Raw genomic sequence first — 12500 nt, forward strand, 5'->3', positions numbered from 1 at the left:
AATTAATTAACATCTTGTTTTTTTATTTCTTATTACCTCCTGTTACTCCTTTCAAATGAACACCATATTCTCTGGAAGATTGAATTTCTTTCGAGTTCTCCTTGTTCCATTTGAACAGGGGTCGTCTTCTGAATAATAATAATAATAATAATAATAATAATAATAATAATAATAATAATAATAATAATAATAATAATAATAATAATAATAATAATAATAATAATAATAATAATAACCATGCTGGTTAAACAGACATGTACCTATTTCTTATTTGTCCTTTGCAATTACCAGTCTTACCTGGTACGCCAAATTCTCTAACTGGGCCAATTGCAATTTTTTTGTAAACAGTTTGATCACACGAGTGACCAGACTTGTTATATTTTGACAGAATAATATCAAAGGATTCGTTGATATGTGGGCAATTTTCTCTTGTTGTATCCAGGAATTGCCTGTTAAACTTTCTTGTCTGCAATTATTCAAGTGAATGGAAATTGAAAGTCTTGTAAAATGACAGATGAATTATTTAAGGAAATTTAAAAGTCGCCACGATTGCCTTCTATTGATTTCTTTATTCTTTATTCATTTATTCAAATATTCATTTATCTATTTTCTAAATTTTTTGACTTATCTATTTATTAATAATTCACTAATATTGCCTCAGTGATTCAAAAAGTGTTTAACAGATCTCAAGAAAGGTTTAAAGATTCTCAAAAAGTGACTAACATTTCTCAAAAGGTGACTTAGGAGTCACAAAACGTTCCTGCCAATTCTCAAATAATCCCTAGCAGATCACAAAAATTGCCTTAAAAGGGCACAAAAAGTTGCAAAAATCTCAAAAAGTGCATAGCAATTCTCAAAAAGTGCCTAACAATTCCCAAAAAAGTACTTGATAATTCTCAAAAAAGGCCTAACGGCCACAAAGAGGGGATAATAGGTCATATAAGTGCCTTACAGGTCACAAAAAAGTGCCTAACAGGTCACAAAAAGTGCCTAATAGGTCACAAAAAAGTTGCTAACGAGTAAAACAAAAAAAAAGTCTAACAGATCACAAAATGTGCCTGACAGGTCACAAAAAAAGTTGCTAACAATAAAAAAAAAAAATAACAAAAAGTGCCTAACAAGTCACAAATACTTTACAAGTCACAAACGGTCTTTCCTTCCTCTCTAAGAATGGCGTAAAAAAAAATAAAAACCTCTTTATATTCCTTCCTCTTCCTGGTTTTCACGGGTCATGCAAACTAAGTTTAGCATTAAAGCGAAAATAGAAAAAAAATGTGGGGAAAGCGATTATTGATAAGGATCCGGCCATCGACTCTGCCGGCAGAATGTGTCACAAACACTTCCTGTCTTTCATTTATCTATTTATTTATTCATTTATTTATTTATCTATTTATTTGTTTGTTTGTTTGTTTGTTTATTTATCTATATATTTTTGGATTTACTTATTTATTTCTTTATTTATCTATTTATTTGTTTATTTATTTATTTATTTATTTATTTATTTATTTGTTTGTTTATTATTTCTTTATTTCATATATCTATGTATTTATTTATTTATTTGCTTATTTCTTCATTTATTTATTTACCCATTTATTTGTTTAATTTATATCTTTATAATTATTTATTTATTTATTTATTTGTTTGTTTGTTTTTGCTCTGCCAGTTTTATGGCGATTATCAATTGTGGTTTCCTAATTTTATTTGATTATTTATATAAATTTAGTTGTTATTATATGCTTAAATGTATATATATCTATATATCATTAACTCTAATTTTGATAATTTGGCCATTCATGTATAAAATTTCATTGATATTTATTAATTTTTCGTTTCCTAGTGAGGTCATTTTTCAATTTACATCAATGTTTTTTCCTTTATTTTTCAAAATTTCTTTCTTTATTTTCAAGGTGAGTTAAATCCTCTGCAGGGAACAAGAACAACAATTCACTTTCCAATAAGAGAACCTGAACACTTCCATACTCTGACATTTCCTCAAACCGATGACGACTTCTTATCTGCTCCCATGACCTATTCTCTTATCAGAGATGCGGTCTGCACGAGACGGCCCTGGCTGATAAGGTCTCTGGTTTGGTGGGTCCTAGCTAGATATACCCCGCACCCACCTATATATATATATATATAATATATATATATATATATATATATATATATATATATATATATAAAATGCCCGTCCTTAATAAACTTTGGACGAAGTAAGAGCAACAATATAATTAAACAAAACAAGAAACTAAGATTAAATGAAAAATCCAACCGTTTAGAAAAGAAAAGAAAAATAAGACAATTCAATAAATAAGGAGATAAACAAAAAAAGAGATTATATAAAAACAATACCGGCAGATATGTCGATTCATTTTGATAATCGCATGTCATGAAAGCATGGAAGTAAGTCCAATAGGATATAATATTGAAAATTACCTGGCTTTATCGCTGACGTAACCTTGATTTCAAGGGTAAGTAGATAGAAACAATATTTTATTATAAGGATTCATTTAATTGTGAACCTCAATGTTCAATGTAGAATCATTCTTTTATGTTGCATATGCAATTGCAAGAAATATGAGTTAGTGTGTTAATGTGTGCATTTATTTTTTTTATTTGTTTGTTAATTATTCTAAATCAACGCTTTTGAATCATCTGTTCTCCATGTGTTAATAATGATAATAATAAAAATAATAATAATAATAATAATAATAATAATAATAATAATAATTATTATTATTATTATTATTATTATTATTATTATTATTATTATTATATTTATTATTATTATTATTATTATTACAGGTATCATTAAACTCACGAAAATAAAAATGACCTTACCTTGTCATATAATAATAATAATTAATAATAATAATAATAATAATAATAATAATAATAATAATAATAAGAAGAAGAAGAAGAAGAAGAAGAAGAAGAAGAAGAAGAAGAAGAAGAAGAACTTTATTATATGGCAGAAAATAACCAATGTCCTAGTTAGGTAAAACAATGCCTGGTTAAAGTAGCTTTAATCAATTTACATATATTTACTTCAAAATAAATAATAATAGTTACCATTAGTAAAACACATCATTTAGGAAATACTGAAACATAAAAACATTGTAATTTTATTTTCTGTACAATGATTGCATACATTGTACATCATTTTATCTATAGAGGTATACAGTGTCATTATACCATATGATAAGTATATTTTCCATATATTTTTTTAAGAAATAGGACATCCTTGTATCTCTAGTGATATATAATGCCATCACAACCACATAGGAAGTATATTTTCCGTACAATACTTACGTATTAAATTGCATATCATTGTATCTATAGAGGTATATGATGACATTATACCAAATCGTAAATATGTTTTCCATACAAATATTATTAAACAGCACATCATTGCATCTCCAGATATGTATAATTTCATTATACCACAAAATAGATCTATTTTCTTTACAAATCGTACGTAAGAATTGACGCATCATTATACCTCTAGAGATATATAGTCATTATACCAGATAGTAAGTATATTTTCGTACAAATCTCATGCAAGAAATTATACATCATTATACCTCTAGAGATATATAGTCATTATACCAGATAATTAGTATATTTTCCGTAAAAATCTTAAGTAAGAAAGGACGCGTCATTATACCTCTTGAGATATATATAGTCATTAAACCAGATAGTAAGTATATTTTCAGCACAAATCTTACATAAGAAATGATACGTCATTATACCTCTGGTGATATGTAGTCATTATACCAGATAATAAGTATATTTTCCGTGCAAATCTTACGTAAGAAATTACGCGTCATTATAGCTCTGGTGATATGTAGTCATTATACCAGATAATAAGTATATTTTCCGTACAAACCTTACGTAAGAAATTACGCGTCGTTATACTTCTGGTGATATGTAGTCATTATACCAGATAATAAGTATATTTTCCGTGCAAATCTTATGTAAGAAATGACACGTCATTATAGCTCCGGAGACTTATAATAATGTCATCATACCAGATATACAATGCGAATAATTTAACGAAGCAATTTGAGATTCCTTCTTGTCGTCCCAGCAATAATTGGATCTTGACATGTCAAGGGGTCATTACTGCGTTTTATTCTGAACGGTTATTTTATGTGGCATTTGTCCGTGCAGGCTATCAAACTCTGTTTGCCTGCATTGGGATTGAGATCGTTCAAGGTTATGTATGTATGTATGTAATATATACATACATACATACATACATACATACATATATACATACATATACTCTATATCTTACTATACTATAATGTGCATTATGCCTGTCCGTCCGTCTGTCATTCAATCACGGCCAAATGGTTGGTCCGATGGGCATGGAACTTGGTAGGGTTATAGTGGGCACCCTTAAGATGGTTTATAATGGGGTTTCATCCTACTTTCCCCCCTCCCCCTACTTCTAGGGGTTGGGGGTGAGAAGAGATTCCCTGGTAATGCCCGTGAATCGGGGCTGGTTGTGCCCGTAGACTTCGTTACTTTACGAATTGTTCATACATAATTATAGTTTAAAAACACTAGCGAGTCACGTATATGAATCAGCGGATGAATATGCTTTTTGTAATGATTGGTAAATTGTTGGTATACATAATTCCTCGATAATTTGCAGGATCAAAGATCACCTAAAAAGGAATCAGCTGGAGTCCGTTTTTCTTGAAGCCACGTCAACCACGAATTTAAATCTCCATCCTAGAGCATCCCTTGATCCTCTCTCCTTGTCTCTTTTGCTTAAAGAACACGCTGCCCATTTCTTTTTTTGTCTACAAACGTCTGTCAACTATTGTATTCAGTGTGGACGTGAAAATGTAGAATATACTACGAAAGTAATTGTTCCAAGATCCTGTTTCACTTACCTTTCTACGGTGGATTTAAGGATATTCTCAAGTACGCCTCCTTCGTGCTACATTGGATATATGTATATATGTGTATACACAAAAAAATAAACAATACTTCAACAGCATTAAATTCACACTTATAAAATCCACTGTAGGCCACATCCACATACAAACATATACATGACGACCCGCAAACATGTGGGTATGCACGTGCTTTCAATTGATTGAACACGTGTAACGCCCACATGTGTTCTCCTCTTAGTCAAAGTTCCTGGACTGACAAATCGATGTCACTTGACATTTTCTTCATGAAAGTTAATCATGAATGACACTAATGTGAGTAGAATAAGTTCCACTCAAGTTATTTTTATTTATACTTTGGGAATATGTCTTCATTTACACGAAAGGGATTATAACATGCGTATGATTGACAACTCGTATATTCCTAAGTTATTCTGTGTGAAGTTGTGTTAAGATATTGAATGTGTTATTTCGTATAGGATTTGTTATTATTATTATTATTATTATTATTATTATTATTATTATTATTATTATTATTATTATTATTATTATTATTATTATTATTATTCACAAGATGAACCCCTATTCTTGTTGAACAAGCCCTTCGTAGGGGTCATTTATTTGAAATTCAAACTTCCAAAGAATATTATTATTATTCAGAAGATGAACTACTATTCATATGGAACAAGCCCACCAAAGGGGCCACTGACTTCAAATTCGAGCTTTCAAAGACTATTATGATGATTATTAGAATGACGCAAGAAAACGTAATAAGAAATACAGAAAGAAGATATCAATCATTAGAAAAGAAAAAAATAATACCATTTAATAAATGAATGGAGATAAATGTTAGTAAATTATATCATTATAATATTCTTCAAATAGATTTGTCTCTGAAATGAAGAACATTATATTTATTTATAATATTCCTTTAATATTAAGGAGTTTTTTGTGTGTTGGAGGGGGAGGCGGGTAGAGCAGTCAAAATTCAATTTGCAGCAACTTCCAAGAAACTACGAACTGAAATGGAAATATTTGGAATAAAAAGACGCATTCTTATCAGATCAGCTAGAACTGGAGAGGCCTGTCATTCCTGAAGTGAATGACATTAGAATCGAGGACTGAAGCCTTATGCCAGCTTCATTTGGCCAAAGGGGGGACTCTGTTCTTATTGATGAAGCCTTATGAATACAGAGTTTATGAAAGCTTCGATTAAAAGAAGCCTTTGTGAGAAGGAAGCGGGTAAATATATAAGTCCTAGATTTCATATCTGTTAACCGTGATAGGATTTGAGTATTGCTATCGTAATGCTACTCGTCTTGCATTTTAATTCATTTTTATTTATTTATTAATTTTTTAATATTCTTTTTCTTCTCAATAAGTGAGATCTCTTCTTTTTGTATTTTTCTTTACCTTCTGTTACTTCCTATTGAACACTATAATATTCTTTGGAAGCTTCAATCTCAAGTCATTGGCTTGAAGATGAACCCTGGGAAGGGTTCGAAAGCTTTTTGTAAAGAATTTTAAAAATGGTACATGACTCGTAACATTTTTTATTATTGTGGACCCCTTAGAATAGAATAAAATAATAATAATAATAATAATAATAATAATAATAATAATAATAATAATAATAATAATAATAATAATAATAATAATAATAATAACAATAATAATAACAATAATAATAATAATAATGTTCTTTAGAAGCTTGCATTTCAAGTCAATGCCACCTTTGGTTGGCTTGTTCCATATGAATAATGTTCACCTTTTAAATAACTATAACAATGATAATAATAATAGTAGTAGTATGTAGTAATGATAATACCACTGAGTTTAATTGGAGGACTGTGATAAACCAAAAACAAAAAAACAAATAATAATAATAATAATAATAATAATAATAATAATAATAATAATAATAATAATAATAATACTCTTCGTAGTAGCCATGATCTCCATGACAAAAAGTTACTACAGAAGATGGATGTCGGGTACCAACTCAAGAAAAGAGGCAACAGAATCAACCATCTGATGTTCATGGACGACATCAAGCTGTATGGTAAGAGCATCAAGGAAATAGATACCCTAATCCAGACTGTAAGGATTGTATCTGAGGACATCAGGATGGAGTTTGGAATAGAAAAATGCGCCTTAGTCAACATACAAAAAGGCAAAGTAACGAGAACTGAAGGGATAAAGCTACCAGATGGGAACAACATCAAACACATAGATGAGACAGGATACAAATACCTGGGAATAATGGAAGGAGGAGATATAAAACACAAGAGATGAAGGACACGATCAGGAAAGAATATATGCAGAGTCTCAAGGCGATACTCAAGTCAAAACTCAACGCCGGAAATATGATAAAAGCCATAAACACATGGGCAGTGCCAGTAATCAGATACAGCGCAGGAATAGTGGAATGGACGAAGGCAGAACTCCGCAGCATAGATCAGAAAACCAGGAAACATATGACAATACACAAAGCACTACACCCAAGAGCAAATACGGACAAGACTATACATAACACGAAAGGAAGGAGGGAGAGGACTACTAAGTATAGAGGACTGCGTCAACATCGAAAACAGAGCACTGGGGCCAATATCTGAAAACCAGTGAAGACGAGTGGCTAAAGAGTGCATGGGAAGAAGGACTAATAAAAGCACAGACGAAGACCCAGAAATATACAGAGACAGGAGAAAGACAGAAAGAACAGAGGACTGGACAACAAACCAATGCATGGACAATACATGAGACAGACTAAAGAACTAGCCAGCGATGACAATTGGCAATGGCTACAGAGAGAGCTAAAGAAGGAAACTGAAGGAATGATAACAGCGGCACAAGATCAGGCCCTAAGAACCAGATATGTTCAAAGTACGATAGACGGAAATAACATCTCTCCCATATGTAGGAAGTGCAATACGAAAAGTGAAACCATAAACCACATAGCAAGTGAATGCCCGGCACTTGCACAGAACCAGTACAAAAAGAGGCATGATTCAGTAGCAAAAGCCCTCCACTGGAGCCTGTGCAAGAAACATCAGCTACCTTGCAGTAATAAGTGGTACGAGCACCAACCTGAAGGAGTGATAGAAAACGATCAGGCAAAGATCCTCTGGGACTATGGTATCAGAACGGATAGGGTGATACGTGCAAACAGACCAGACGTGACGTTGATTGACAAGGTCAAGAAGAAAGTATCACTCATTGATGTCGCAATACCATGGGACACCAGAGTTGAGAGAAAGAGAGGAAAAAATTGGATAAGTATCAAGATCGAAAATGAAAAAGAAATAAGAAGGATATGGGATATGCCAGTGAAATCGTACCCATAATCATAGGAGCACTAGGCACGATCCCAAAATCCCTGAAAAGGAATCTAGAAAAACTAGAGGCTGAAGTAGCTCCAGGACTCATGCAGAAGAGTGTGATCCTAGAAACGGCACACATAGTAAGAAGAGTGATGGACTCCTAAGGAGGCAGGATGCAAACCCGGAACCCCACACTATAATACCACCCAGTCGAATTGGAGGACTGTGATAGAGCAAAAAAAAAAAAAACAAATAATAATAATAATAATAATAATAATTAATAATAATAATAAAATAATAATAATGAATAATTGTTCAATGAAACCTTACGTTAGTGATTCAACTGCAAATAAATTATTTAAAAATAGCAGGAGAACTATTAAGGTCGAATATCCTCTCGAAACGAAGGTCGTTATCGACCCTAAGGGCGAAGGACGACAGCAACAGCGACCAAATGTAGCTGCTTATTATTAAAACGAGTCCTCTCTGAGAGGTTGTTAGCCTAAGTGGGCCTTCATTAATTGGGCAAATGAGAGAGGATTACCGGGACTCCGCTCTCTTGTGTGACACCGTCACCTATTTGAAAAACTCTCTCTCTCTCTCTCTCTCTCTCTCTCTCTCTCTCTCTCTCTCTCTCTCTCTCTCTCTCTCAAAAATTGCTTTGGTTCAATCACGCGTTTCTTTAGATTATCAAGTTAAGGTTTGACCTCATTCAGGTGGAATTTCAAAAACTCTCTCTCTCTCTCTCTCTCTCTCTCTCTCTCTCTCTCTCTCTCTCAAAAATTACTATCCAGTCATATTTCGCTAATCTATTATATAAGTGTGGGTTGTCCTTGCTGAGGTGTTACTTTGAAAAAGAAGCTCTCTCTCTCTCTCTCTCTCTTCTCCATGAAGAATAGCAGAGCACTTGAACTATTCTGGTAAGAAGTGGCATAAATAACTTACACTCCAATTGATTTCCCGTTCAAGACTACACCCCCCCCCCCCCCTCCCCCCCACCTCAATCTCTCTCTCTGCTACCCTTATACCGCAACTGTATCGTAGATGGCCCCTCCCCCTACCCCCGAAAAAAAACCCAGGTCATTGTCGCTAATTCCAAGGTCATTGTTAAGGGAACCTAGTATACCTGATATGACCTTCCTGAAGTTGTTCGTTCAATATCTTGACCTAGAGGCGATGGTCAGACTTCCTTCTTTAATATTAAGTTGGCCTAAAGTGGTTTGACCATTATTTGACCATATTGCGTTTGACAAATTCTCTAGTAATTTATTTAATTATGTTTACGCAAGGGTATGTACGTAATATATGATAAATATATTGATAAATGAGGTGTATGCCAGTGAATTGGAATTGTTAGAATGGGGAATTGATAAGATATTTGATATAAGATTTTTGGAAAAACCAGTAATAATACTTATGATTAATAATATTTGGAAGATATAAGATATTTGGAAAAACCAATAATATAACAACTTAATGATAAATATTTTGGTAAATAAAACCAATTAATTTAATTACTTATTGATTAGTAATATTAATTAAATATTATTATTATTATTATTATCTATATATATATTATTTTTAATAATAAAAATTAATTATTAATTATATAGATATTAATAATTATAATATATTATATATTATATATATATATAATAATATATTATATTATTATTACAATTAATATATATATATATATATATATAGTATATATATATATAAATACACACACACACTAACAATAATATTATATATATATATATATATATATATAATATATATATAATATATATATATATATATATATATACCATACACGTGTGTGTGTGCCCGCAAAAACTCTTAGACATCCACTAAATATTAAACAAATTAATATCGACTCATCTTCGCCTCAGGTGCCTACACACGCACATACGAACATACCTCTCCGTACGAAAATAGGAAGTGATTATTTTGCCAGGCTGGAAATAACAGTATCGAATAAACATGACCTTGGGGCTTTGGACCAAACACGTCAGAAGTATGGCCCGGTATTGGGGTACACACACACACACACACACACACACACATACATACACACAAGGCTGTCAATCAATTCTTGAGTCACGCCATCATAGGCGATAGAGTAATGGATTTATTGACAAGCGTCTAGTCTGACAGAGGTCGAATCGGTCTATAGGTTGGGCGAGGTTACGTCGGGGTCACGTGGGTACTTTTGTCGGTGTGGTGTGACCTCGTGGGTGTTTTACTTTTGCATTTTTCTTAGTAGTTAATTGGTGAAAGCAAGGGTTACATTTGTAGTTACGGTCTCTCTCATGTGTCGTTTTTTTTCTAGCTCTGTAAATCGTGTTTTTTTTTTCTTTAAGTACGCGAGAACTCGTGGCTACTTTTGTAGTTACGTTGTGACCTCCTGGGTATTTTTGTTGTTATTTTGTGACCTCCCGGGTATTTTTGTTGTTACTTTGTGGTCCTGTGGGTATTTTTGTAGTTATGTTGTGCCTTAGTGGGTATTTTTGTCTTCCCATTCATGTTTTCCTATTATTAGAATGTGACATCAAAAAGGTCAAGAATAACCTTGTATATCTAGAATCTAGACCTAAATGAGCCGCTTTTTAGGAATTTATGTGTTTTTCATATTAATTAGAGTTTTATATCATTAGAGGTAAGAATAAGTTTATTTCATCAAAAGTCTCTAGACGTATATGAGCCTATAATTGGAGTTTGATTTCACAAAAGAGAAGAATAAGCTTGTTTATCTAGAGTCTAGGCCTATGTGAGCCGCTTTTTATGAATGTATGTGTTTTTCCTGTTAATTAGAGTTCTGTATCGTTAGAGATATGAATAAATTTGTTTTATCAAAAGTCTCTAGGCCTATATGAGCCTACAATTGGAGTTTGATATCACAAAAGATAAGAATAAACTTGTTTATATAGGCCTACGTGAGCCTCTCTCTGAGAGCGGCTATGCGCATGCGCGTCTCCAGTGAGACTAGACCATGGCGTCATCTCGCTACACCTCCTCCAAACTAACCACACCGCCTTTTTCCCCTCCTACAGGATAACGGACAGCGACGACGACTACACCGTCACAGCTGATCAACGCGCCGCCCTCATGGAGCTGGAGACGCTGACCTGGAATTACCCGACGCCCCAGCAAGGGCGTGGGCGCGGTGCCAACAACAACATCCCGACGTCGTCCTTCCCGTCCGACGACCAGACGGACACTGATGATGACGACGATGATGATTCGTATTGTGAGTTTGTATTTTGTTTTTCTTCTACTTCTACTTCTTCTTCTAGGACCAAATGATTTTGAAAAAGGAGAACCTGGTGTTCTCTCCGAATCCAGGTTCGAAGTCGACACGAAATAAGGGAACAGTCATTCGTAAAAGATATGTTTTATGTTTTGTTTACGTACTACGATACCCCTTAGCTGAATATTATTATTATTATATATATATATATATATATATATATATATAATATAATATATATAATATATATATATTATATTATATATATATATATATATATATATATATATATATATATATATATATATATATATATATATATATATATACATATATATATATATATATATATATATATATATATATATATATATATATATATATATATATATATATATATATAAATATATAAGCAATCTCAAACTCAAGGTCATTCAAAGTAAGTTCGAATGCTTTGTAGGTGAAGGCTACGCAAAACCTGAAGGTTATACAATGAGAATTCGTGTTTACATTCCTGAAATAATTAATTTAAATTGCGTCACGCGATGGCAACACTCAGGGGATTGTTATGTTCCAAGGTGACATATATCAATAATTGATCATCAATTTAATGTAAATTATTTCTTATCATGGGAGGAGCATAAGTGTATCAGTTAATGAAAATTAAGTCAGAATTATTTTTACAATTTTTTTTCATGGGGATGCATTATTTCAGTAAGTTATTATTAAGTAAGGATTATTTTTTGTAATATTTTTTTTCTTCATGCGGAAGGCATATTAGATATCACTAGATAATGGTTGACTCAAAATTATTTTTTCTATTTCTTTTATGGGAGAGGCATATAGATAACAGCAAACTATTAAATATAGAATTATTTTTCTGATCTTTTTCATGATAATTGCCAAATCAGAATTTAATTTTTTCAATTTTTTTTTTCTTGGAAGAAGAATGTTAACCCTTTACAATATTTACAGCAATCTAGATATAAATCAAAACGTCAACTAATAGATTAA

The 12500-nt window shown here is 32.1% G+C and overlaps 1 protein-coding gene across 3 annotated transcripts in view; it reads left to right on the forward strand.

Annotated features, from left to right (window-relative positions):
- LOC135194853 (serine/arginine repetitive matrix protein 1-like) overlaps positions 1 to 12500 on the forward strand; it is a 76069-nt gene that overhangs the window by 53751 nt on the left and 9818 nt on the right. For all 3 annotated transcript variants that reach the window (XM_064221039.1, XM_064221037.1, XM_064221038.1), the window contains exon 2: positions 11290 to 11486. In XM_064221039.1, the coding sequence (XP_064077109.1) occupies positions 11290 to 11486 (197 nt within the window). The remainder of the gene's footprint in view (positions 1 to 11289; positions 11487 to 12500) is intronic.

This window comes from Macrobrachium nipponense, chromosome 15, assembly GCF_015104395.2.
Source record: "Macrobrachium nipponense isolate FS-2020 chromosome 15, ASM1510439v2, whole genome shotgun sequence".
Taxonomy (NCBI): domain Eukaryota; kingdom Metazoa; phylum Arthropoda; class Malacostraca; order Decapoda; family Palaemonidae; genus Macrobrachium; species Macrobrachium nipponense.